We start from the raw sequence: 27,559 nt of genomic DNA, 5'->3' as shown, positions 1-27,559 counted from the left end.
GAGGTGGTGCTGCCTCGTCTGTCCTCAGCTCTCTCCTCCAGCCCTCCTTCCAGAATCTTGTATAAGACGCCTTGATCGTGGTGGGGCCGGTCCCCCACTTGGCTTGTAGAGCTTCCCTGCAGGCCTACTCACCACAAAAGCCCTCGGGTCCAAGGTGTCTACCTTGGGGTCTCCCCCTGCACCGAACGCTGAATACCGAATCAGCATGTGACGATGGCAGCCTGCAGTGCTCAGGGCCGAGGAACCATCAAATGAGGCCAGCCACACTGCCCTGGGAAGGAGACTGCTGCCTGTAGGACTGGGGCCACGAGTCTGAGGTAATCTGGCAAACTCATTCGAGGACTTTGAGGGATGAAATTTGTATTGTATCTTGTGGGCCTATCCTGAAGGAGCGTATCTTTTTTTTTATTATTGTGGTGAAATGTACGTACGTGAAATTTACCTTTAAGTGGCATTAAATACATCACAGTGTTGTGCAACCGTCGTCACTATCCATTTCCAGAACTTTTTCAGCATCCCCAACAGCTGGGAGCATCTCTCTTAGCCGCGGGATGATACACGATCACACAGAAAGCGTGAATTCCCCCCGAGCAAAGGCATCCTCCAGGTACACTATAGATGCTTCTGGAGCTCGGAGGCGGGGTCACCTGGCACCTGGTCTGGTTGAATGTTCAACTCTGGTCCCACTCCCCCTGGTCAGGCTGCTCTACCTGCTGTGCCTTTGGGACTCCTAGTTACGGGCAGGTGAGTGGCCGGGACAGGGTATGTGCTCGGCCTTTGGTCCCAGCGTGGGCCGTCTGCGTTCCGTGCAGGAGAGGTGCTTGCAGTCACGTGTAGTGTTCTCGGGCAGTCTGTTGTCAGGTGGCTCTGGTGTGGGGGGGGAGGGGAAGGGGGCGGTTGCGGGGTGCCCGTGAATGCCTGCTCTGCTTCACCTCTTTTCTGACCCGGCCTTTCTGGCTTTACCCTCTGACGTTAGCAGGGCTCGGAGGGCGTGATGGGTAATTTCGTGCCAATTTGGCTGGGCCACAGCACCCAGATATTTGGTCAAACACTATTCTGGATGTCCTGGGGGAGGTATTTTTAGGTGACAACATTTAGATCAGTGGACTTTGAGTAAAGCAGAGTGCCCTCCCTCGTGTGGGTGGGCCTCATCCAATCAGTTGAAGGCCTAAGTAGAAAAAGCCTGACCTCACTGAAAGGAGAGGCAGTTCTGCCAGCAGACGGCCTTGGATACGAACTGCAGCTCTGCCCTGGGTCTCCAGGCTGCCAGGCTGTCTTGCAGATTTTGGACTTAACGAACCTCCGTAATCACACAATCAGTTTCTTGAAATAAATACCTCTATCTCTTGCTAGATGGATAGATGGATAGACCTCTCTCTGTATCTCTGTCTCCATCCCGCTGGTTCCACTGCAGAGGGATTTCCGCTACCACCTAACTCACACAGCCTGTTTGTGTCTGAGACTCCCTGGCTTCCTGGAGGGCAGGGACCACGGCTTCTTCAGCCTTCCCTCTCTAGAGCCTAAGGGGCTTGCCAGCTTTTTTTTTTTTTCTTCTGAAGTCAGAGACATCCCTATAATCAAGGAGTTTACAAAATAGATGGGAAAACAAGACGTCTACAAAGGAAAACCTAAGTGCAGGTTGTTTTCCAACCACACTTTATGGGATTAGCATTGCGCTCAGCACTGAAGACCCAGAAGTGAATGGAGCCCTAATGGCCTCCCTCATAGGAGAGATGGAAGTATGAAAAATATTCACGAGTAATAGATACAATGGAATACTACTCAGCCATAAAAAAGAGTGAAATGATGCCATTTGCAGCAACAGGGATGGGCCTAGAGATTATCATGCTAAGTGAAGTAAGTCAGACAGAGAAAGACAAATACCATATGATATCACTTATATGTGGAATCTAAAGTATGACACAACTGACGTCATCTATGAAACAGAAACAGCCTCACAGACATGGGGAACAGACTTGTGGTTGCCAAGGGGGAGGGAGGGCGGGAGAGGGAAGGATTGGGAGTTTGGGGTCAGCAGGTACACACTATTACATATAGAATGGGTACACAACAGGGTCCTACTGTACGGCACAGGGAACCATATTCAGTATCCTGTGATAAACCATCATGGAAAAGAATATGAAAAAGAATGTATATGTGTGTATAACTGAGTCACTGTGCTGTACAGCAGAAATGAACACAGCACTGGAAGTCAACTACACTTCAATAAAAAAGCAAGTTAAAAAATATCCCTGAGTACAGTGTGACCTGCGTGTGAGGGGTGTGTGGAATGTTGTGAGGCTGTAGGGTGGCGCCTGTGGGGCTAAGAAAGGCTCCCGGGTGCCCCAGAGGGCAAGGTGGACCGTGCAGGCAGGGATTGAGGTTGACAGGTGAGAGCCAGTGTCACTCGCCACAGGCCAGCCCTGAGCATGGCCACTGAGAGGACGCAACCTTGACAAGCGTCTTGCTGTCCTTACTTTACACCTGGGAAAACCGAAGAGATTGAGTCATTTACCCCAGATCTCCAGGCGATGATAGATGGAGGCAGGGATGTGAGCCACAGGGCTGGCTGGCCCCCTACTCCGCGGTCTCCGCTCCCAGGACCCCTTCAGGGAGGGAGAGGAGACACCCGGTGACCCGGCTCGGGGCCAGTGCGTGCCCATGCAGTATCTTCTTTCAAACACGGGCGGGCGTCTTTGACACCCATCGGAGTGTTTCTGTGACTCGCCTTTGAAGTGTCCATTTCAGGAGAATCAGGTGATCCGCGGCGTTTCTGTCCACAGTGGAGAATCCTCGAGGCTGACGGAGGCGCCCACGGCCTGGAGTACCTGTCGCGGGTCCCCTGGAGGATCTTTAGGCTTTGTGACCCCAGGTTTTGATGGCAGTGGAACGAGCAGGTGGGGGAATCACTGGTGACGTGAGGCTCTGGCCATCCCGAGACGCGCTTGCTCCTCGGGTACAAAGCTCTGTGCTCTGAGACCGCGGCTGATGCCTTCTTTTTGCAAGCCCGCCGCCGTTTCCAGATCAGAGGCACGTGGTACACTGGAGCGAATGTTCTCGGTGAGTCACAGGCCTGCCGAGAGCTGCCCCGACCCCAGCAGGTCCTCCGGCCCGTGCCGCCTGTGAGCTGAGGTCCCCGCCTGTGCCCTCGTCCATGGCTCCCAGTGAGCTGAGGGGTGCAAGGAGGGGTTTGTACAGAAGAGGGCGTGTCCAGTTTCAGGGGAAGCCATGTCACCGGGCGTCCGTGGGTTCTTAGTCGGCGACACTGAGGTCCCTCACCTTGGAAGCCTGTGACCCTTCCATGGGCACAGGAAACTCTCTCTGTAGAGACTGTTCTGTCTCTACCATGTCAGAAAGATTGAGAATGAAGTGGGGAAAACGAGCACAGTTTAGTTAATGCTGTGTTGACCTACGGTGGTTATGTGCAGCCCTGAGACTCTTTGGGGAAGAAAGAAAAGAGTCTACTAATGAAAAAAAAAAAAGCCGGTATGGTCAAAAGCGCCGAATTCTCCCATTTGAATGTGTTGAAATAGGCTGCCTGCCTCTGCAGTGTGAGACCCAGGGTCCCCGTGCCGGAGGTGGCGGCTGGGAGAGCACCGGGCAGAGTGGGGCACAGAGCAGAGGCCTGGAAGGCCCGTGCGGGAGCTTTAGTTAGGGGCCGGTGCTCTGCCTGCAGAGGACAACTGGACAGTCTCTAGAGGGTTGAGTGCTGGGTGCCGAGCGGGGGCAGAGCCGTTCTAAATGGCGAGCGTGGTCCTACCGCTCAGTGAGTGCACCTACGCCAGAGACACTGGGCTTCAGAAGCCGGAAGCCAAATGGAGCCCCCAGGCCAGGGGACCCTGCCGCCTGACCCCATGCACATCACCGGCGGTGTCCAGGAGACCCTGGGAGCATCTGTGAGGGGCCGCACACTTGGTGTGGCTGGACCAGCTGCTCTGGGAGCCTTTTCCTCCCTTCAGTCTAATCAGTAGATTATGAGCTGCTTCTGCAGTTCAGAAAATGACAGTTTGCATCCGTGGAGCGCTTGCCGCGGGCCAGGCTCCACAACTAAGCACTCTACGTGCAGTGCTCATTTTCTGTTCACAGCCGTCTTGGGAGGTAGGGGTGCTCCTGCCTCTGTTTCACGGTAAGGCAGCCAAAGCCCAGAGAGATTCGCTACCTCGTCCGAAGTCTCAGCCTAAAGGGACAGACCTGGGATTAAACCCAGCCTTCCCAACCCCGGAGCCCACCCTCTGGACCACTAGGGTATGGTCTGTCCCCAGGGAGATAACTTTTCTCCCTTTAGACAGAAACCAAGTCTCTGTTTCTTACCCAACTTGATTGTTGTGTGATTGATGTTCTAGCCTCAAATTGTCACTGATCTCCCTTATTTTGAGACATGCTTTTTATATTGAAAGAACTTGAGGATTTTGCACTGAAGGTTTTTTTTTTTTCCTTATTTGACTTTTAATTTTTTTGTGTACCAGTGAATTGCTCCTGACCTAAAACTAACCGGATTAGCTTGAAAAATGAGGCTCAGAAGGGAATTAATTAACAAGAGTGAATTCTGCTTGTGGAATCAAAAACTGGGCAGCGCATACACCCATCTGTTTAATTGTGCAGTGGCCGGGATGCTGGCTTCAATCCTGTCCAGGTTGAATGTGGCTGTGTCCCAGGATGGAACTGGCCGGGGCACAGGACATCTGTCACAGACCTGAGTGTCCTTGAGCAAGTGGCTGAGCGCTAATCCCTTCCTCATGCTGTGGAACGGTTTAGTTTGCCCAGCCCTTCTTACCGTATAGGGAAGGAGAGACAGTAAAGGATGTAGGTGCCGTGTAGGTGCGTCAGGCACTAACTGGATCAGATGAAACCCTGGCCCTCTCCCCAAGGAACTACACTCATGTGAGGGGTGCAGAGCCACCTTCTCCTCCAATCCGTTGTTGTTTTTTATTGAAGTATAGTTGGTTGATTTGCAATGTTGTGTTAGCACAGCAAAGTGATTCCATTATATATCTATTCTTTTTCATATTCTTTTCTGTTATGGTTTATTACAATATATTGAATGTAGTTCCCTGTGCTATACAGTTGGTCCCTGTTGTTCATCTATTTTATATATAGTAGTATGTATAATTTATCCCTAATTTATCCCTCCCCCTCTTTCCCCTTTGGTAACCATAAGTTTGTTTTCTATGTCTGTGAGTCTCTTTCTATTTTGTAAATAAGTTCATTTGTATCCTTTTTTTAGATTCCATATATAAGCAACATCATATGATATTTGTCTTTCTCTGTCTGACTTACTTCACTTAGTATGATAATCTCTAGGTCCATCCATGTTGCTGCAAATGGCATTATTTCATTCTTCTTTATGGCTGAGTAGTGTTTCTTTTTTTTCTTTTTTAAGAAAGCATTCTTTTTTTTTAAATTTATTTATTTATTTTTGGCTGCATTGGGTGTTCGTTGCTGCGCGCGGGCTTTCTCCAGTTGTGGCGAGCGGGGGCTGCTCTTCGTTGCGGTGCGTGGGCTTCTCATTGCTGTGGCTTCTCTTGTTGCAGAGCGTGGGCTCTAGGCGTGCAGGCTTCAGTAGTTGTGGCTCGCGGTCTCAGTAGTTGTGGCTCGTGGGCTCTAGAGCACAGGCTCAGTAGTTGTGGTGTGCAGGCTTAGTTGTTCCGCGGCATGTGGGATCTTCCCGGACCGGGGCTCGAACCCGTGTCCCCTTCATTGGCAGGCGGATTCTTAACCACTGCACCACCAGGGAAGTCCCTGAGTAGTATTCCATTGTATATAGGTACAACCTCTTCTTTATCCATTCATCTGTCGATGGACGTTTAGGTTGTTTCCATGTCTTGGCTGTTGTAAATAGAGCTGCTCTGAACATTGGGGTGCATGTATCTTTTCGAATTAGAGTTTCCTCCGCAATCCGTCATTTTGAAAGACGGACTCACCGATTATTTGAGCTTTGGGATAAGACAAAGCAAGGTTCTTGTAAGGGCCTGTAGTACCGAAGGTGCTGGAGAAGACGGGGTAGAGAACGGTCTCAGTGCGCAAGCCCTTCCTGGCCGTGGTCGTGGCGAGAGGTGACCTGAGAAAACACTGGTAGTAAAAACCATCCACAAGGTGATGGCATGGAGACTTTGCTGGAAAACCAGGCTGGTGAGCCAAGGATGGCGTAAGGCAGCACGTCCAGTGGAACTTTCCGTGAGGATGGAACGTCCTGTGCCCGTGGGCCCCACCATGGCAGCCACTAGCCACACGTGACTGGTGCGTACCTGACCAGTGTGACTGAGGAATTGAGTTTTTCATTGTACTTAATTTCAGCTAATTTAAATTAAAACAGCCCCATGTATCTAGAGGTTACAGCACAGATATGGAGCTTTGCCATAAAAAAAAAATCACTTCTGTGCACACGACTTGCACGTAAAGACAGTGGCCTTGCGAGGTACAGAGAGTAGTACTATCCTTACAAATGAGGAAATCAAGGCTCAGAGCAATTAAGTAACTGGCCCCAAATCACATAAGCCGCTAAATGGCAGAGGCTTTGCCCATCGAATCCAGGGCTTCTGCCCTCATCGTCTCCTGGTGGCAGACTCCGTTCCTCGCGAGAGGAGTGAGCATCCTTTAAGCCTGATGGCTCTCACGCGTGGCCGTCCCCCCGCATGGGTGACAGCCCCACCCATCTCCACGTGCTTGTTCCGCGTGGTTTCCATGAGTGCGGCCCCTGCACTCCTGTGCTGTTGCCCCACTGCTGGGATTACAGCCTACACCTGCTCTGTGCACCGTAGTCCCCGACGAATGACTTCCCCGTCCCCAGGTATGCCCTCCACCAGCCATGGAAAAGCCCGATTCTCGTCTGTTCTGCGAGAGAAGTAGGGCCAGTGGTCAAGACCAGCAAAGCCCAGGGACAGCTTAGTGGAGGCGTCAGCTGGTGCATCTTCATGACCCTTGAGTCCATCCGTGACGGCAGCTGTCACCAGTGTTCTTTTGGGGGAGGCGGTGATGAACTAGGTCCCACCTCTCGAGGTCTTGGGGCATTTCAGAAGTAGGGCTGAGATAGACAGTCACGTGGTGCAGGCATCTCCCAAGGCGTTACCACTGTACTCCATGTTTCCTAAGATTCTTTCTGTTACGATGTCAATAAAAAATACACAACATTAGTAATAACATCCTGGGGCAAAATGTAATACCGTATGATATATCAATAAATTTTCTTCCTTCTCTTTCTAAATCTGTATATGAAAAAGTTAATAAATCCTAGGAGGAAGAAGAACTTTTTTGCAGGCAAAGTGAAAAGCTTGGCAACTGAAAGATGCATTTTTCTGCCCTAACGACACTTGTCAAACGAGCTTGTAGCTCAGAGGGGAACGGTCTCAACCGCACATTCCATTTTACGCAGTGATGGGAGCCCCCCCGTGCCCCTCCCTGCTGGAGGAGGGGCTGTTGTACAGTGATGGTGTTCTCTGCGTGCGTGGACGGAGAGAGAGAAAGTTTGAAAAGCCAACGAGGCAGCAATTACACATTTAGGCGTGTGGCGTTTCCTTGGCCGCCAGCGCGGTGTATGGGTGTGTGGGGGTGCTCAGTGGGGCTGCCTCTGTCGGGGTGTGATGGGATTGTCTAAGGCGGGCTTTCAAATCTGCACACGATCGGCCGCCTGTCTTCAGCAGTTGGAGCAATGGCGTGTAGTTGGGGTAAGATTCCATGGGAGCTTATGACTTTTTTCATAGAGTCGTAGATTCATTCATCCAACTCAGGGTTACAGGTTCACATCTTAGACCAGCTAAAGTTATTCAGTCAAAGCAAACCCAGACCAGTGGGAGCTGGACCAGGCTCACCCAGCGGCGCTGGTCAGGCAGGTTGAGTCCTTGTGTGGCCTTTTGACTGCCCAGTTTAACACTTCATTGGAAACCGTGCCCCTCAGCTGGGACTTTTGAGGTTACTATTTTTGTAGATCATATATATATATATTTTAAAGACTTTTTGACGTGGACCATTTTTAAAGTCTTTATTGAATTTGTTACAATACTGCTTCTGTTTTATGTTTTGTTATTTTTGGCCCCGAGGCATGTGGGATCTTAGCTCCCCGACCAGGGATTGAACTCGTGCCCCCTGCATTGGAAGGCGAAGAAGGCTTAACCACCAGACCGCCAGGGAAGTCCCTGTTTAGACCCTATTTTATATTCACTTTATTATTATTATTATTATTATTATTTGCGGTACGCGGGCCTCACTGTTGTGGCCTCTCCCGTTGCGGAGCACAGGCTCCGGACGCGCAGGCTCCGCGGCCATGGCTCACGGGCCCAGCCGCTCCGCGGCACGTGGGATCTTCCCGGACCGGGGCACGAACCCGCGTCCCCTGCATCGGCAGGCGGACTCTCAACCACTGCGCCACCCGGGAAGCCCTGTATTCACTTCAAACATAAACTCACCTTACCTTCTAGTACGAGTGCCATAATTCAAGACCCTCCTTGGACTCCTATTGGTGCCAGTCTTTGGCCTCAGGCTTCTTCCAGGTTTCCTAATAGGAACAGGCAGGCGTCTGACCCCATACCTCTCCCCTTCTCCTGATGCAGCAGCTGAGTGTCTACTCCTTGGGAAGGGACTGGCTGGAATCTGGGGAAACACCAGTGTTCAGACTTGCCTGTGTGGGCATACGAAGCTAAGTCATCTGAGATGGTCCTGTAACACCACCACACGTCATGGCTTTTGGAGAAATGTGTTATCCCAGCGAAGAGGCTGTCATCACCTCCAGGTGTGGGCTTAATGCAGTGCATATTAACAAGCGCTAACTGAGGTGGGGCTGTCTCGGGAGTAGATAAGAGTTCCACGTGGGCCTATGCTTGGGTAACCCTGATGGGGGGGCTCTTCTATAATTATATTTAGCTTGTCTTTTTTTATTAAATTGACTTGAGTGTTTAGCATGCAAAACAAAAATCTCAAATTATCTATACTTGCAACATATAAAAATAGCCATTTAAGGGTATAGTCAACGTATCTACATGCACACACGCACACGCGCACGCGCACACACACACGCACACGCACACGCGCACACAAAGATTGTACCAAGGCAGCGTTCCCAGCAGTGATGAACACTCCCAAACCCTCACCCGTGTGGGGTGTTTGGGTAGGGAGGTCTCACTGCTGGTCTCCGTACGTTGTACATGGAATCAGTCTATTTTCAGGGAATAAAGTTGACATCATCCACTTTACTTTTACATCAACAACTTTATGACATCATCAGCACCCTGCTGGGTTTATTACTGAGATGGGGGAGCGTTGCCTTCATCAGCTGTGGTGTTTGGGTCCGTCAGGTGCATAGGCACATGGCTGTTGAAACGCTGTGCCCCCGTGGGTGGCAGGCGGAATTGAAGACGCCCACAGATTCCTGCCCCCGTGTAATGGCCCCAGCTCTTCACTCAAACGCTGATCTAGGTGTTGCTGTGGAGGGAATTTGATTTTGCGGGTATAATTATGGTCCTAAACCCGCTGACTTTAAAAAGGAGATGATCCCAGGTGGACCTGACCTAACGAGGTGAGCCTTTAAAGGGAACAGGGCTCTCCTTGGCAAAGGGACGTGCAGCACAGGAGGGACTCAACCCAAGGGAGAGTCTCCACTGCCGGCTCTGAGGATGGACGGGCCCCTGGGGGGAGAGGGCAGGGGCCTCTAGGAACTGAGAGCCCCCCCGGCTCGGCCAGCCGGGGACGGGGCGCACACAGCCAGCGATGCTGATTGATTGCAGCCCTGAAGTACCCGGAGCAGAACCTTGACGGTGCCCTGCAGAGCCGGAGTGCCGGCGGGTGTTGTATGAGCCACTTGGCTTGTGGTGACTCGTGACCCAGCAGAAAAGAGGCGGCAAGTGCACAACGTGTCTACATTTGAGTGTGGATATCTGTCCAGAAATACTGAATGAGTTGCGTGAGGAGAGGACAGTTGTGTGTGTGAAGGTAGAAATCGTCCTTTAGACCGGATTTTAAATAACGTGTAGTTAGAAACAGCATTTCTGTTTCAGTTCTGTGTCGAGCCCCGTGGCCTTGGAGGAGTCACCAGCGTCCTCGGGTGTCCCCCCCCCCCGGTCACTGCTTTCCAGCCGGGCTGTTGGGCCTTCCTGAGCCCTCCCTCCTCTTCCGGGTGCCCTCCCCCCATCCCCCCGACGCCTCCCTGTGAGCCCCTCCTCCGCGGCCCGCCCCCCAATGCTGGCGACCCAGGGGCCCGGCTCAGCCCCTGGCACCCCCAGGCGCCGACTCTTCCCCTGTATCTGCCCGCCCGACCGTCTCCTCTTTCCACCTTCCTGTGTGCGTGGCTGCTGCCCGGACGGCCCTCAGCGCCACCACGCCAGGGCCCGCGCATCCCACCCGCACCACCTGCCGCCCGGGCCACCGCTTCACGGCCTTCGTGTGTTCCTCCCTTGCCCACCCGCCCGGGGCCGACGGCTCCACAGCACGACGGGATCAGTGCCGAGGCCCACAGCACTTCAGGGGCCTGCGACGGTGTTTCTGTTTCTCTTAAAATCAGAAGGGACAAAATAACGAACTTGTAAGTTGCAGGAAGTGCTTCGACGTGTAATACTTCTCTGTATGCCAATGCACTTGTAAAATATAATTTCAAATACTTTTTCATGGAGGAAGAGGCCCGTGGAAGCAAAAGGGCCCACGAAAGTCACAACGCAGTCCCGACGCCACACTGTTTTGCAGAGTGACGACGTTTGCCCTGAAGGGGGCACGCGTCACCTTGCCCGTGGCCTGGCAAGTAGGGGAGGTACTTTGAGACACGACCTCGGGGGATGTCTCGCAGCTCTGGGTCCTGGGGAGGGCTGCACATCACTGCTAAGTGGGAGCTGGTGCCTCGGCCCTCTTCTGCCCTGATGGGTGAGTCTGAGACAGGACGGTCCTCCCTTGCCTTCAGTTCCTGGCCCACATACCTTGGTGCATGTCTTGTGATGAGCAGAAGCGGCCAGTCCCTCGGGGCCGTGTGAGGGATCCACTGTCCCCTGACCGGGCGCCCCGGTTCCCTTCCCAGCCTTGTCCCAACAGGGACTGTGGCAGGTCCTCACCGCCCCTGCGTGCCACCCCTTCCCCACCCGCCGACCCCGAGGACATCCACGCTTCCAAAGAGGGCGGGGGCGGGACGGGGGAGGACACCAGTCTGTGCAGCTGAGTCGGGTCTGGAAATCCAGGGGGGGTGATGTTTTGAAAGCATCTCATATCCGGGAGCCTGGATAACCCACCTTCCAAAACACTGGCTTTATTGCTGGAAACGAGTTTATAAGGCCCTGGCTCACGCAGTGCCTCAGCTGGGAAAGCGGTTGGTGAGAAAGACGTGATGCTCTCCAGGGTATTATTAGATCCAGGAGAGAAGCGGTGTTCTCTGAATTTAGACTCCGACACCCTTTGCTGTTAGGACTGACGCAGGGCAAGGTTACGCTTCAGGTGTCGCCCGCCCTGCAATGGCCACGTTTAGCCTTGCTGGCTCCAGGGCAAGGTTATGCTTCAGGTGTCGCCCGCCCTGCGATGGCCACGTTTAGCCTTGCTGGCTCCAGGGCAAGGTTATGCTTTAGGTGTCGCTCGCCCTGCGATGGCCACGTTTAGCCTTGCTGGCTCCAGGGTCTTATGTGCCGCTTTGTTGGGGCACCTGAACTTGGCATCTGTGTGGTTCTGAACCGTCCTCCGACACTGGCATACACCCCCTGTACTTGAAGCTCAGACCTCCCGAGCGGCCACCAGCTTGTCCTGGAGCCTCTCTGAGGCCACCCGTTCAGTGTTTGGACAGCTCTGAGTGTTAGTAAGGGCTCTGATGCTTGCAGATCTGTTTTCTGTTTGTATACATTCATCTTGGTTTTGCCTTAGAAAGCTCTTCATCATTCCATGACACAGCTCTCTAGCCAAAGCAAAGTTCTTGGAGTCCTCTGTGCTCCTCTGTGGTTCTTTGTCATGGCAGCCCTAGCAAACTAACATGCCGACCACCACCCTTCTCTTTACGCCTGACCAGGGAAGGATGAGATGCTCACCACCCTGGTTTTTAATGCGGGTCATGATCACTTAGGCCAGTCATGGTACCTGAGGCCTGCAGGTGGCCATCTCCAAGGGCTTAGTGTTTGTTTTCCAAAAGTATTCTTGCTAAGTCACGTTTCTTGCATCCTGTACTAGATGCAGTTAAGTTTTTGAACTTGGCTGTAGGATTTTGCATTTCATCCTACGACATATTGCCTGCCTCGGGCCGCGTATGCCACGGTCTGCCCGTCTCTCGGGGGGACTTTGGAAGCCACGTGGGGTGTCATCAGGGTTGGCCTGAGAGTTTCCAGCAGCACACCTTCTATTCCCTGGTGAGAATCCTGGGTGTGTGTAGCCAGGTGATTGCTTTTCGAGGGACACACGGGACAAAACTAGCTGTCCCCAGGTAGGCTTGGGGACACAGTGCCCAGCGTGGCAGTGCTAGCAGATCAGGCAGGGTACCTGGGAGGGGCCGTGAGTCGGAGCTGGCCTTGGTGCAGGACCCGTGGTGGGAGCCGCAGGACTGGGCTTTGCTGAAGGAGAGCAGGCGGGTTCTGAGGAAATGTCCTTGCTCGGTCGCAACCTCGCGTGACACGTGGCCAAGACGATTGGCTTCTCTGTGTCGGTGTTTTACTCTCTATCAGAGAGGTTCCTCCTGGGAATGAGGTGGTGAAGGCGTAAAGACCCCAAAATGAAGTGCTGGGGTCCTGCTGCATGATCCCGCTGTTGCCTGCTGGGCTGCGGGCAAGTCGGTCCTCCCTGGGGACGTCTCAGATGAGTATTCGGGACAGAATTAACCTTGGAGGATGAGCTGCTTTTAGAGAAGGACCTACACCGCCTGCTGTTCGTCTGCCTCAGGAACCCGAGACACTGTATTTTGCGAATGACTGTCCGCAGTCGTTTGCCCGAGGGCGGTACCGTGGACTTGCCGGTCCTCCCTGTGCCCGCCCTCGGCTGTGCTCAGTCTGCACGGACGGGCCTGCACTCAGCAATTCTGTGCCTCGGAGGACAGTCAGGGTCCCTGATCAGTGTCACGGGCACACTGTCTGTGAACCGCTGCCAGCAAAGGCACCCAGAACATTCCATGAGAAGAGCTGTTCTCCCTGAAGGAGGTCAGTGGTTAATACCCATATGATAATTCTGCGTGGCTCAGTCAGCCGTAGGGAGGACCACACGCTTCTTGACTCCGTTCCCACTTCCTGCACCCACCTCTTAGATGATGTTCCTCAAGGATGTTCACGGACAGAATTTAAAATTATTGTGTACTAGTTGCAGCATATCCTTGCTGGTCCTGGGACGTCAGGTGAGTTTTAAATCCCTGATCCTGTCCCCTCCTCTGCAGTACGAAGTCAGTATTACCCCTTCTGCCCACACGGTGATTACTGTAAAGAGTAAGGGGGTAATTGTGGATGTGCTCTGTGAATTAAAAAGCTGTATTCAAACAGAATGTGCACGGATATATTTCTCTCTTACAGGTGAAGTAGCCTTTACTTCTGTTTACTGTGAACTGACTCCTGTGCTTCCGAATGGGGGGATGTGTTTGCTTTTGATCCCAGCTGCCAGATTCATTACTTGTAACAGTTTGACCTTTCCCTTCTTTACCTTGACATTTCTAAATTGCAGAGTCTGGGGCTGAGGCACCAGCTGATGGGCAGCCTTGGGAGTGACTGGTGGCCTCTGTGGGCCAGGGAGATGCTGGGATCAGTGGGGACTGTGGAACCGGAAGCCCGGGGAGGAGTGGCTTTCGCACACACCCGGCCTGGAGACGGAAGCCTGTGCTTCCAGAATGGTTGGACCCCTGCCCGACCTTTCTGTGAGCTCACTGACCCTTGTGCGTTTCTGATGCAGATTTACGTCCACCTGAAGGAAGGCGGGGGCCCTGATGGGCTGGACGCGCTGAAGAACAAGCCACAGCTGCACAGCATGGTGGCCAGGAGCCTGTGCCGGACCGCGGCCGGGAAGAACTACATCATCTTCACGGGGCCCAGCATCACCAGCCTGACCCTGTTTGAGGAGTTTGAAAAGCAAGGTTTGGCAAGTGGGGAGCGAGTCTGAGCGCAGTCCCCCGCCCCCGAGAAGTGGTGGGCAAGGCTGGGGACGCAGGCGTGTGGCGGGCAGCACAGAGCACAGGATGCCGGGCGGGGAGGCCCTCCCCCGGGGGGACAGGTCATGCCAACCTGCCGGCTGCCTGCACCCTGCTGGGCACTGGAGGTCTGGAGGGAGACCAGACTCGTGGTCTGGGGGACAGGTCAGTTCAGGTCTTCCAGGCACATCTCTTTGTGTCCTTTGTGGTAAGGCCATGGCCATCCGAGGAGTCTTCCTAGTGTTTTAGTCCATTCGGGCTGCTGTAACAAAGTACCACAGAGTGGGTGGTTTATAGACCACCCTATAAATCCTTTTTATAGTTCCTCTAAATAGGAATTCACTGCTCACAGTTCTGGAGGCTGGATGTCCAAGATCGGGGTGCCAATGTGGTCGGGTGAGGACCCTCTTCCAGGTTGCAGACTTCTCCCTGTGTCCTCGCATGGTGGAGGGGCTAGGGAGCTCTGTAGGGCCTCTTTTATAAGGGCACTAATCCCATTCATGAGGGCTCCACCCTCATGACCTACGCACCTCCCAAAGACCCACCTCCAAATACCATCACTTCAGGCATTAGGTTTTCGGCTATAGGAATTTGGGGTGCAGCGGACACAAATGTTAAATCCGCAGCACCAAGGCACAGCTCCTACTAAGACTCTTAGGAAGTCTGAACTCCCCACCCCAGTCTGTAATGTGGCCCCTTCCAGCTGGGCAGAGAATTGTGTGCATTAATACAGGCAGCAGTACAACGGGCCTCAGAAAGGTGTTAGTTCCCCTCAGTGCTAAGATGCCTGGTTCGTTTGTTGCAAAGACTGGGCAAGCCTTCCAGGGCTCTGGCAGAAATGGGGCTATAGAGACAGACCTGGGCCGAGTCAGGAAGCCCCATGGCAGGTTGTATCTGCCTTCACTTCATCCTACATCTGGGATTTATATCCAGTCCACTCGGGAGAAACACAGAAAGCCCCCACTCAGCTACTCCAGACGCTGGAATTGCAGACCTGTTGCTTAGCAACAGATCTGATGTCTGCCCTTAAAACCAAACCTCCTCTGGACTTCCCTGCTGGTCCAGTGGTAAGGAATCCGCCTTCCAATGCAGGGGATGTGGGTTCAGTCCCTGGTCGGGGAACTAAGATCCCACCTGCTGCAGGACAGCTAAGCCCATGCACAACTACTGAGCCCACATACCTCAACTAGAGAGCCTGCATGCTGCAACTAGAGAGAAGCCTGTGTGCCACAACTAAGACCTGACGCAGCCAAAAAAAAGAAAAAAAGCAAACCCTCTCAAGTAATGGGGAGCCCACAGCTTCCAACCTACGGCCTCAGCCTGGACCCTGTGCTCTTGCCGGCCTGGGCTGCGTCTTACTCATCTGTAAGGCTGGTCCCAACGGGGCTCAGGGCTTAATTGTTGAGAGAATTCCGTGTGGAGAGGTCAGACTATGTGAAGAGGGGCCGTGGAGTCAAGTTGGAGAAAACTGGCGCTGACGCACTTTAACCCAGCACAATGGGTGCCCGTGTCAGAGCGTGGGGTGACCCGCTGGCCCGCTCGTGCGGGTCCCAGGGTGAGTGTCACGTGCATGGCCGCCGGGGTTCCCAGAACTGCCCCCCACAGCATCCGTGTGCCCTGCAGGCCCGCTCCCTGCCCCACACCGTGGGTGTCCCTGTCTCCTGGGCCAAGAGCCGCATGACATAGTCAGGACCCGTTTGCAGCATGTGGGCTGGTGGGGTGCTGAGTGAGGACGCCAGAGGCTTCCCTGAGAGCTGGGCCGCTGGCCTGGGCCCTCCCCGCACGGGGAATTAGCGGAGGATGGAGGAGAATCTTCCAGTGGGAAGAAAATAATTAGACATGGAATTTGAAGTTTTCCGAGAGCAGACAGAGATTTCTTCGCCTGTTTGTTAGAAGCATCTGAGGCTGTGAGCCCTCCCACACGACCTCCTGGGCTTCCCCTGTGATGACTGACACGCGGGGAGGCTGTCTCCACGTTGCTCACGGATGGCTGCCCCCCATCCGCAGGGACTCTGACTGCCTTGTCTGGCCTGGTGCCCCCAGGGGCGTCTAACGGGCAGGGCGGCCAGGGTTGAAGACAGGAGTCCCAGCTGAGAGTCTGGCTGTCCCTCCCGGGCGCACGGAGACTGCTCTGTAAAACAACAGCCAGGAAGGATACTCGCGCAAGATTGGCTGTTTTCATAAGTAAACTCGTGTGCTGCTGGATTCCCTTCCTCCCCTGTTAGGAGAATGCAGCTGCCCTTTGGGTGGGTGGGTTCACCGAGCCCGATGGGCGATTTAAAACGTTATCCCCATTCGTCTAATCCTCTTCCCCGTTTGGAAGGCACGTTCTTCTTAAATCTCAAGGCCAGCGGAGTCTGGGTAGTTGGATCTGCAGAGATGGGAGCCGCAGGGAGCCCTCTTTTTTCTGGCAGCAAGACGGGGCCTGCCCCCCCACCCCCCGCGGGTGTTATTCTTCACCCACTGCTGCTCCTGGGGCGGCAAGGAGGACAGGAAGTCATCAGCCGTCCTTCCACCATTGGGAGGGATGCAGTGGAGAGGAGCGCATGGGCCTGGGACATGTGCCCATAGTGTCAGTGAGCCCGGAGGGGCGGACTGCTCGCGGGCCTTCAGTCAAAGTGTCCCTTCACGTCCCCCTCCCCGCGGGTGTGGGGAGGGGCGGGCTTCCCCACGGCTTCCTGGGCTCAGGGAGAGCCGGAGACCACGAGCAGGGAGGGCTGGGAAAGACCTTGAGTCCCGGTGGAATTTAGAGAAGCCTCCTTGTTCCTGCTGGTCTCTGCCTGGAGGGTCTCCTGCCCCGTGGAACGTGCTGGGCGTTGAGGCCCCCCAGGAAGCCCCGCCCCCCCCAGGGGCCTGGCGTACAGCACAGGCAGGACCCCGTGTAGCGCGTGTCCTGTGAGGACTCCCTGCCTCCTCTGCCTTTCACTTGGCTGCACGGGACCGGGGCTGCCCGGGTGCCCAGCGAGTCTTGGTGAGGGGGCGGGGTGATTAGCTGGGTCAGGCTTAGATGGCAGACAGATCTGTGCTAATGATGCCCGTCTCTGCCCGCCCAGCCGGGAGCCTGCAGTTCTGGTGCATCGCATGTGCTCACAAGTTTTTAGAAGCAGGTGAGAGGTTGGGTCCTCGGGCTCAGCCCTGTGCTGGCAGGTAGCCAGCCCTCTGGCCGCGAGAGCTGCCGTTGCTACTGCCGACGCCCTGCTTGCGTTAGCTCTTCCCTGCGATCTTAGTACGTCCGGAAGTTGGGGGCGGCGGCACATCTGGGATGAAAGCCCCCGGACTTCACCATCTCTTCTAGGGGGGCCCCCGAGGGCCGAGCCCGGGGGGTCGGGGGGAGCCGCCCTGAGGCCGTGCGGTCCGTGTCCCCGCAGGGATCTACTGCTGCGGGCTGCTCAGCCCCAGGAAGAGTGACTGCACCGGCCTGCCGCCCTCCATGCTGAACAGCCCGGCCTTGCCGCCCGCCCGGGGCCAGCACAGCATCCGAACGAAGGGGAGCATGTCCCTGATCTGCTGGTACAACAAGGGGCACTTCCGCTTCCTGACCAATGCCTACTCGCCCGTGCAGCAAGGTAGGCACGCGGTGGGCGCCGGGGCAGGGGTGTGGGTGAGCTCTGGCGTCGGGTGACCCCTGCCCCTCTTCGGCTCTGGGCCGCAGGGTGACGGCTGCTGCCCTTCACGGGGCGGCAAGCGCTTCCTGGGCCCGCAGGCTGTCCGCTGCCTGGGACTTGCCAGCCGTCAACAGAAGCCGTGAGGCTGGCATTTGCAGGTCCCCCAGGTCGTACGCGGTGTGATTAATAGGCTCCGTTTGAACGGTATTTACATGATCATCATCTAGGATTCTGTGAAAAATCTGTTCTGATGGGAGGCGGGGGAATAGTCAACCATTCTTATCTTTGAGATGTCTTCCTTAGAAGTTAATCGCTAGCGTTGGGTTTTTGGGGGGTTCAGCTGGTATCATTGATTTTCCTTGGGATTTAAAATCCATTGCTAACAAGGGGATTCATTTAGCAAGGAGCCTATATTTAAGGTAACCTACAGCTCAAACACGATTAAACAACAGAAAAGGAAATTGCAGTGACAAAGGGACCCTTTACAAAAATATTTATCGTTGCGTAGTGTATTTGAAGAGTCCCTCGTGTTCCTTTACGTTAAGCCGTCTTTCCTCTTCTCTATTAAAGGAACACTGCCAAGGAGCTCAGGGGTGTGCGATGTGTGTGTGTGTGTCTGCGTGTGCGTGGTATGTGTGCGTGTATGTGGTATGTGGGTGTGTATTTAGTGCCTCTTGTTCATTTATTCCCATCCTTCACCCCCCCCACACACACCTAAGTTGTGTTACATTTCAGTGGGGATTGCAATCGAGGGACTCAAGCACGTGGGTGTCATTACCCTACTTACGTGTAGGGGGTGGAGAAAGCGCCCCCCCCCCCCGAGTGCTGTGTCAAGGGCACTTAGAGGAGAGGTTTGGAATTGACCTTGTCAGCTGAAGGCCAGTTTGAATTGGACTTCGGCTCTCTTGCGGTTGGGGCCTTGGGGCCAGAGTGTCTCTAGGAACAGGTGTGGGCATAGGGCATGGGAGCTGCTTCCCACCAAGTTATGTTAAATGATAGTCTCTGAAACGATGTCCCGAAGCAAGGACTTCGCACCTGTCTGAGCTGGGTGAAATGAGGTAGCAGAGAAAAGACCGCACCTGGGGAGGTTAGGGAGAAGCCTGCACTAGGACTGAAGATGACACACCTGAGAACCCTTAAATCAGGCGCCAAGGGAAGGAGGCGGGAGGCTGTTGAGGCTAGATGAGAAAATTGGGAGGGGGGATTTTTAAATACGCCGAAACTGGTATTTGTGTTCAATTCCGTGGTAGTTTTCTAAAGTACGTACTCTATTATACATCATGCAGTCCCCAATCCTAGTCGCCCTTGAAAATCCCATGGAGTGTGTCCACAGCCTGGCCACAGACTGACCCCCACCGCCAGGCCCCTGGGCACCCCCAGGGCCTGTGGACACTGGGAGCCCGGCGGGTGAGAGGAGACCCTGGGTGCGGCCCAGGGGCTCAGAGCGGAGGCCGTGTGGCCGGCACGCACCCCACCGGGAGTCCTTCTCCTGGCCCACATCCTAGGGCCTCGTTTCTTAATGAAGGAGGTAGTTTTCCTTTCGATGTACTTCAAAGACATGATTTTTAAAAAGCACCTCGTGGGCTTCCCTGGTGGCGCAGTGGCTGAGAGTCCGCCTGCCGATGCAGAGGACACGGGTTCGTGCCCCGGTCCGGGAAGATCCCACATGCCGCGGAGCAGCTGGGCCCGTGAGCCATGGCCGCTGAGCCTGCGCGTCCGGAGCCTGTGCTCCGCTAACGGGAGAGGCCACAACAGTGAGAGGCCTGCAAAAAATAATAATAATAAAAAGCACCTCGTACTCCATCCTTAGATGTGTCATAATTTCTTTATCTTGGCCCCTATGAATGATCCTTTTTTCATAATATGAAGAATGATGTAGTGAAGATCTTCATATGTAAATCTTCAGGTACATCTTTGATCACTTCCTCCAGGTAAATCTAAAAGTTGGACGGCGGGGCCAGAGGGTCTGAACGTTTTTAAGGCTCTTGATGCTGTGTTGCCAAAAGCCTGTACTTACTGCCGTTGCAGTGGGTTATTCCTCCTGCTTTGTCAACACTAGTTGTTTTTCTTTTCTAAATTTGTCAATATGATGGCTGAAAATGCTGCAGAATTTTAAGTATAAATTGCGGTGACTGTTGGTGGGATTGAACATCTTTTCCTGTGTTTTCAGCTAATTTTCAATGCTTTCTTCATGTTCTTGTCAATTTTTCATTGGAAGTATCTGTCTTCCGAAATTGAAAGCAGATTTTATGCCTATAGCAGACATTTTTCTTCATTTGTTTTCCTTTTGCTTTTATTTATGGCCAGTAATTTTAACATCAAAAGCGTTTTTCATTTCCGCATAGGCACAGCTGTTGATCATGTTATTTGCTCTCATGCCTAAAAGCCCCGGCTGTGTCCCAAGGCCAGGCAAGTGCAGTTCACCTGGTTGTTTCATAGGGTGATTTTGCGCTCTTCGCAACCATCCACTTGGAATTTATTTTGGTCACGGCACCAGTCGGGCTGCTACGATGGTTTTTTTCGTTAAGCGGCAAAGGTCGGTTGACCAAGCAGCCCCACCTGTGTACCTGAACCATTTATCAGATAATTCTTTTATTCCCTACTTACTTTACACGTCACCCAGATGACAAAGTCTCCTGTATTCTAAAGGCTGCATCTCAGCTTTATACCGTCTTCTACCGTGACCGTATTTGCTCTTCTAGAACATGAGCAGAATTTCGAATTTTAGCAACATGTAACTAGTTATGAACATTTTAGGGATTGATTTATTATTCTTTACTCCAGGTTCTAAGGGGAAATGAGCCCTCTTTCAGAGACGGTGGGCACATGCAGGCTTCCATTCATCCAGGGACATCCCCGTTGAGAACCACATCCTTTTGCGTTTCTTCTAGAATCCATGTTGAGTCTACCGTCTCGTTGCCATCTCCGTCTTTGCCCACTTAGGGTTCAGTTTCCATGAGGCTAATGTGAGTGTGGAATGTCTGCATGGGTCTGTGAGTCAGGTCTTGACTCATTCATTCAGACTTACAGAAGGACGGAAAGAAGGTCAGCCCAGCCAGAAAAAGCCTGGGGAAGGCAGAAGACAGAACTCACTGGAACATGAAGACAACGTGGTTCTCTCATAGGCCCACGTGGACCTACAGTGTCACAGAGGTAGACACGTGGAATAAAGCTGTGCGCAGAGGGTCCCCCACACGGCTGTAAATGTACAGGTGCGCCCAGGAGAGCACGGCATTCCTGGTTATGATGCCAGAGGACACAATAAATGTCACATCACCTCTTGTCAGTATTTCCAATGTCTAAAGCTTTTCAGTCCTCAGAAAAGGGTACTATAGGACAGCAGTCTTACCCTTTGCAGCTCGAATAGTATCTAAAATCCGAAACGTCAGCAGAGAGGAGCGTGGACTGGTTTGTGAACTTGGGGAAATGCTCAAGAGACTGACGCACACCTGGATTTTGCGACCAGTCCCCTGAGATTTCCAGCTGCAATCCTCATGCTGAGTTAAAACATTCGAAGGGATGGGAGGGAAACGGAGAAGGAAAGCAGGCCTGGCACGGCTGGGTGTGCTGGGACAGCGGCGGCCCTGGCTGTGCAGAAGGTGGCAGCCGGAGCTGCAGGCGGGCAGCCCCAGGGGCACGGCGCTGGCCGAGGCCCGCGGACAGTGGGCCTGACCCGCTGGGAGCCCGGGTGACTTGGAGTGAGTTGTCCTCTTCCTCTGGGAAAAGAACGGAGGGGGTTTTATTTCCTTATGGGATAGTCTGATCTGCTCATACATACGTGAACTCCGGGGAGCCCTACGGGCGCCTCCTTAGTCCCAGAGGAGGCTGTGGTCGAAAGTCGGGCAAATTAAAATGGAGCTGGAGGTGGGAAACCTCCCAAGGCCATGTGCCTGGGCCGGGGTGTGAAACTGGGGTGTTTGCCCACTTGGACTTGAGGTCGGGCGGGGTGGTGAGCAAAGACACCAGCACAGGTCCCCTCAGGAAGGGTGCCGCAGAGACACAGCCCTCCTTGGAGGCAGGAGCCCAGCCTTGGAGGATGCACGTGCGTCTGCATCACCCGACCACAGAACGTCTCTCTGAGCGGGAAAAGGGTCCCTAAGCAACCAGGGCCCAGGACCCTCTGGGCAGGAGCCCAGCCTTGGAGGATGCACGTGCGTCTGCATCACCCGACCATAGAACGTCTCTCTGAGTGGGGAAAGGATCCCTAAGCAACCAGGGCGCAGGACCCTCTGGCTGGGCACGGAGATCCTCTGAGCTTTGGAGGTTTTAGGAAGTGTGTTGCCCGGGTCCTGCCCCGGGCTTCCCCAGACCACAGCTCTAGGGGCGGGGCCTGGCTTCTCAGTCTCTCACAAGATGTCCAGGTGCTCCTTCAGTGCAAAAATTCAGTACTGGAGGAGCGGGGTGGGAGACAAAAAAGATCCCGGCTCAGGGCTCAGCCTCAGCAGATGGACCCGTGTGACCATTTTTACTTCAGTTACGCCTGTTTAAGTAGTGCTGAAAACCCACAGCCCTTTGAATGGCGCTGTTCTGCTATCACACCGTTCTGCGGGCAGCGGGGATGGAGGCGGGCTGCGCGGATGGGGGCGGGCTGCGCGGATGGGGGGCGGGCTGCGCGGAGGAAGCGCTCTGTAATCCCGACCTCGCTCGCAGGAGCGTCCTTCCCGCCCCCGCGTCACCTCCGTGGGCGCAGTGGACGTCCACCCAGGTGGGCGGGGCAGGTCTTGGAAAACAGGTTGTTGGGCAGCAGGCTGAAGAGGACTGATGACCTCTTGCTTCTCATGCCCGGTCAGTGGGCCGTTTGAATCTTGCCGTGACCTTGGCGAGTGGCCCTGGGACGCGGTTCCACGTGTATTTGGGAGGAAGAGGCGTTTGAAAGCGTGTGAGAGAGGGAGCGCCAGGGGCGGCTGGGTGTGAAGCACTCTGTGCGCGGCGCGAGGCGTGGAAGAGCCTGGGGTCGGGGCAGCTCCTGCCTCTCCTGAGCCTCTAGTGCCACCCTCTGCCTTGATGGGGGCGGTGGGGCAGGTGGAAGGGACCCCCGGCTCCCTGACCTTGGTGGCCACCTCCTCCCACCCCGCTCAGACCCTGGAGGGAGGGGTTGAAGCCCGGGGGAGGGAGGGAGGGAGGGGGAAGGTGGGTCCTGAGCTCCCCTTCTGCTCTCAAGGCCCCATCGGGTGCAGCGGGCCCTGCCGTGGCCCGTGCCGTGGCCCGGTGTCCCGCACTCCCCTGAAGCTGCGGTGGCGGTGTTGGTGGTGGTTCCCCTCCATCTCCTCCCCTGCTGTGGCCCATGCCGTGGCCCATGCCGTGCCCCCGTGCCGTGGCCCTGCCGTGGCCTGGTGTCCTGCACTCCCCTGAAGCTGCAGTGGCGGTGTTGGTGGTGGTTTTCCTCCATCTCGTCCCCTGCCGTCTATTTGACGAGCAGGCAGGGGGGAGGGGGCGCATTTTGCACGGGGGTCTGCGGGGGGCGGCTCAGAGGGGATGTCCCGTCTGTTTCCCGCAGGAGTGATCATCAAGAGGAGGAGTGGGGAGATCCCCTGCCCCCTGGCCGTGGAGGCCTTCGCCGCCCACCTCAGCTACATCTGCAAGTACGATGACAAGTACAGCAAGTAAGTGAGCCGGCGCCCGGCACGGGAGGCCTCGCCGCCGAGAGCAGAGCGGCTGCTGGGCGGTCAGTCTCCCCAGGTTCAGAGCTGACAACGGGAGAGCCCGAGAGAGAAAATCCTGGGCCCGCGGCCTGGCCCGCCCAGCCCCCCACCTCCTGCACCAGTGCCCTCTCTGCCCCTCCCCCCCGGCCCAGCCGCTGGCCTTCACCCCACACCCTCTGGGCCCTGGGCGCCGTCGGGCCGGGCCGCGTGTTTTCCGGCACTGGTTACGGAGCTCTTTCGCGTGCGGGCGCGGTCTCAGGTGTGGGGTCGTCGTCAAGTGCCCGCACGGTGTGCATGTACACGGCCCCCTGCTGTCTCGGGGCGAGCTCCTGTGTCCACAACAGGAGGGAAAAAGTGATTGCCTTTGAACCTCGGTCTGCCTATGAAATGACTGGGCCTGAGCCTCACAGCCTGAAACAGGGTTGCACTAACCCCAAAGGTGGTGGGCATTTTCTCAGCCCTCCTTGAGGGCCACGGACGTCTCCGGGGCTGCTTATGGGCGGGGAGGGCAGCACATGGACCTGGGTCTCCTGGGAAAGCCCGGGTGTAAGAGGGAGCCCCGCTGCCCAGGGAGTCACTGGACGGGCTCCGCGGAGCCTGCAGCGTGCTTGGCACCTCGCGGGCCTGCGCAGTGGCTCCAGGGGAATCGGCACGATTGAGCGAATGGACATCCGTGGCCGCCCTGGCTGGGCGTCTCGGTGGTGCCGAGGCTCCTGGCCCCCGGGGTGCAGAGACACACGTGCAGACGGAGGGCGCGGTGCAGGGATGGGTTCTGAGTTGGCGGTCCGGGGGGAGCGCCGTCCTCCGCCTCGGGGCAGAGGAGGCCTCCATTGAGGGCAGGCGGGCGTGGTGAAGAGACACGCACAGAGCTGCGGGCGGACGCGGCGCGAGATGGCTTGGGCTGTGCCGCAGTTGCGCAGGGCCCTCGGCGAGCAGGGGAGCCCCTAGGCCCGGTTCCCGCCAGAGCTCCGGGCTGCACCGCAGAGGCCCGGCTCCTGGTCTCGGTGTCCCCTGTGGTGACCCGCCTCCTCCCACCTGATCTTTGATAGGGGTTGTTTGCACGTTCAAGTACGGTTCACGTGACCGAGCCTCAGAGCGAGGCTGCCCCTCCCCACAGCCGGATTCCCACGCCGCGTCCCCTGCAGCATCTCGCTGACCCCGATGAGGCCTTTTGGGGATGTCTCTCCTGCACCGGGTCCCCGGGCACCGTCTGAGCCAGACTTTCTTGCCGTTGTGTCCTCGTAGGTATTTCATTTCTCATAAACCAAACAAGACCTGGCAACAGGTGTTCTGGTTTGCCATAAGCATTGCCATCAATAACGCCTACATCCTGTACAAGATGTCGGAGGCCTACCACGTGAAGAGGTACAGCCGGGCCCAGTTCGGGGAGAGACTCGTGCGAGAGCTGCTGGGCCTGGAGGACACTTCTCCAAGCCTCTGATGCCAGGGGCGTGGCCCAGGTTAGGTAAGGACCAGGTCCAGGGAGGGGAGGGGGAGCCTGACGTCCGACCCGCCGGCCAGAGACCCGGAGACGCCCTGCGTGGGGCTGCGGCCCGGGAGGGGTGCTCGGGGCCTCTGGAGGGACCAGGACGGACCTGGTCAGAGGATGGCGTCATCCCGCTTTCCACGCAAAGAAGAGCACGGCCTCCCTCCGGAGAGCGGCCACCGCCTCGGAGCGAGCACCCGGCAGGTGTGGCCCTGAACCAGACCCTCCGTGCCACCAGCGGGGGGCCATGGAGGGCACCCTCACGACCCCCCGGAGGCCGCGGGAGAGCCCACTTAGCACAGGGGACCTGGGAGGGCTGCTGCCACCAGGGGCGCCAGGGATGGGATGAGATGAGCCGGAGCGCGCTCTGCTCGGTGAAGGTGGAGAGACATCCGTGCCGTGGTCCGCGTCTCGCCGTGCCTGCAGGGGGCGGGAAGCGAGCCGGGTGGGCTCTGCGCAGCCGGGACCGCTCAGGTGTGTGCGGGAGCCCGGAGGGTTTTCCAGCGTTTGCCCCGCGCAGGCAGCTTAGAACGGGGCTCGTAGAAGAAGAAACACAACCCGGCGCCATTAAAAGGCAGCGACGGCGTGGGGAGCGGGGCCCTCTGATACGTCCACGCGGCCTTCCTGCCCATCCCTGCGTGGCTGGTGGACAGGGAGAAAGGGACAACGGCGATAGGATGACAGCGAAGTGTGAGGCTGCTTTTTGTTTTTAAATATGTCTTCAGGTTATTTTCTTACTGTTGCTTCAGATCTTCTGTAAAAGGAGATATCCCTCTTCTTTTCTGCCCTCCCCCTCTCACCCCACCCCGTCGTGGCTCCTCGCATATGATCACAGGCCTAGACCTGGGCCAGAGAGGCCACCTCGCCTCCATCAGAGCACGGGGGCCTGCGGGCCTTGAGCTCTGTCACCATTAGCAGAACTATCTGTTCTGGAAAACACACAGCATGGCTGAGACACCAGAATGTCTCTGCGGATGACCACTGGCTAACTCTGTCCCTCGCATGGTCACCGGGCGGCGTCTGCCAGCCTCACAGCACCCCTCAGAGCGCTGTGGTGGGCATTGGCAAACCCGCCTGTACCAGCTTGGCTGGGCCTGATTCCCGCGGGCCCGGGGCCTGCTCACCGCCAGCCAGAAAGGCCTATGTGACGAGCAGCTGGCAGCAAGGGCTTTGCTTACTGCCCAGAACACTTGGGCCTTTTCTGAACCGAGGTCCACAGGTCTCCCTGGGAGACCTCGGCCAGGGTGGTCGGCTGGTCTGGCTGTCCCCGCAGATAAGAAGCAAGTCATTCCTAGAGTTACGTGATCCCCCTTGGACCCAGTTTATGTCGCCCCCTTATTTTTACAGATGCAAACCTACTCTACTCAGGCTTTGGGACGTTCTTCCTTGTCACTCAGTTAATTACAAGTGTTGCTGGCGGCATGCTCCCAACTCAATTTCTGTCCCCGGGGTCATGACGGTCACCTCGCCTGTGGTTTTAATCCGCCGCCACGGATCGTAGGCCAAATTTTAAATCGCGTCTCAACACACCTTCGCCGTGTCCTTTAATTGGATTGGAAGCACTTTTACCACGTGGAGAAATCTATTTTTAATTTGTGATGCTTTTCTACAAGGTCCACTATTTCCGAGTTTAACGCGTCTCCAACACTTAGGGAGACTCTAACGAAAGCTGATGAATTTTCTTTTCTGTCCAAATAAGTAAAAGAAAAAAAATAAAAGTCTATTTAGATGTTGACTCTTTGTTAATACGTGAGTTTGTTGAAAAGGTCAGGGACAAAAATCCAGGCTCCTTTTTTGAGTCTTGATTTCTCGTATAATCCCACGTACACGATCTCGACTGTTCTAGCAGCATGAGCCCGTGAGCAGTTTAGAAGAGGAATTCAGCTAAGAGTGTTGACTGGTAGACACATGGACGGAGGCCTGGTCCCCCCCCCGTGAGTGCTCAGTTGTATTGCAAGTGCCTCTGCCATCAGACACGTCGTGCCTGTCCCCCAGCCTGGCGGTCCGCCCTCTCCCGGGCTGTGTGTCACTCTGATTGAACACAAGAGGCGCTGCCGTGACCAGTAGCAGGTGACTTCACATCGCCAAGTGATTACAGAGTAATTACACCATCTCAGTGCTCTGAACTCAAGACGGTGGCCACCTGGTTTCTGAGAAATGACTGAGGGGACAGCAGTTCAGCTGGGTTCTAGCGGAGGCTGCGGCGACTGCACCAGCTCTCAGGTTGAGAGCAGTGTCTCTTCCCTTTCCAGGGAAGGTGGAGGGACAGAGTGACAGGCAGCACTGATTAGGAAAACCTGCAGGGACCCGGCCCTCACCCTTGGATGGGATGTGGAGTGACCTCACCAGGCACCGTACCTCCCTGGGTCTGAGGGCCGGCGGGTCCCCACTGGACGGGCTCATTGAGAAGCTGGCCGTTACTGGCGACCAGGAAGGGGCCCAGTGCGAGGTTCGCAGGGGAGGGGCGGCCAGCACAGGCCTGGCAGAGGCTGGGAGGCAGGTGGCCTCCCTGCATCCCGTGACTGCTGGGACCCCTGTCCGCGCAGGTCCTGCCACTGTGGCAGGTGGGAGGTCTTTGCTATGGGGTCTAGGAAGGAAGGACAGACGATGCGCTCCCAACCTGGTTCAAAATAAAGCACCACTGGAGCGTCTAAGCTTCTCCAGGGAACGTCTGTTAGACCGAATGCAGGTTAACCTGTTTGGTTCCACAGTTTGTGACGTAGTCACGTGACCTCAGCCGTCTCTGGAAGTAGGTAAGGTGATTCTTAGGAGAGTATGACTT

The 27,559-nt window shown here is 55.5% G+C and overlaps 1 protein-coding gene across 1 annotated transcript in view; it reads left to right on the top strand.

The window, feature by feature from the left end:
* PGBD5 (piggyBac transposable element derived 5) overlaps positions 1 to 26,385 on the top strand; it is an 89,253-nt gene extending 62,868 nt beyond the window's left edge. The window contains exons 4-8 of the mRNA XM_060126499.1: positions 13,810 to 13,990; positions 17,413 to 17,610; positions 23,147 to 23,252; positions 24,537 to 24,756; positions 26,125 to 26,385. Coding sequence (XP_059982482.1) covers positions 13,810 to 13,990; positions 17,413 to 17,610; positions 23,147 to 23,252; positions 24,537 to 24,732 — 681 coding nt within the window. The 3' untranslated portion in view covers positions 24,733 to 24,756; positions 26,125 to 26,385. The remainder of the gene's footprint in view (positions 1 to 13,809; positions 13,991 to 17,412; positions 17,611 to 23,146; positions 23,253 to 24,536; positions 24,757 to 26,124) is intronic.
* Positions 26,386 to 27,559: the final 1,174 nt, after the last annotated feature.

This window comes from Lagenorhynchus albirostris, chromosome 16 (assembly GCF_949774975.1).
Source record: "Lagenorhynchus albirostris chromosome 16, mLagAlb1.1, whole genome shotgun sequence".
In the NCBI taxonomy this organism is placed as follows: domain Eukaryota; kingdom Metazoa; phylum Chordata; class Mammalia; order Artiodactyla; family Delphinidae; genus Lagenorhynchus; species Lagenorhynchus albirostris.
This window is presented reverse-complemented; position numbering and strand designations above follow the sequence as displayed.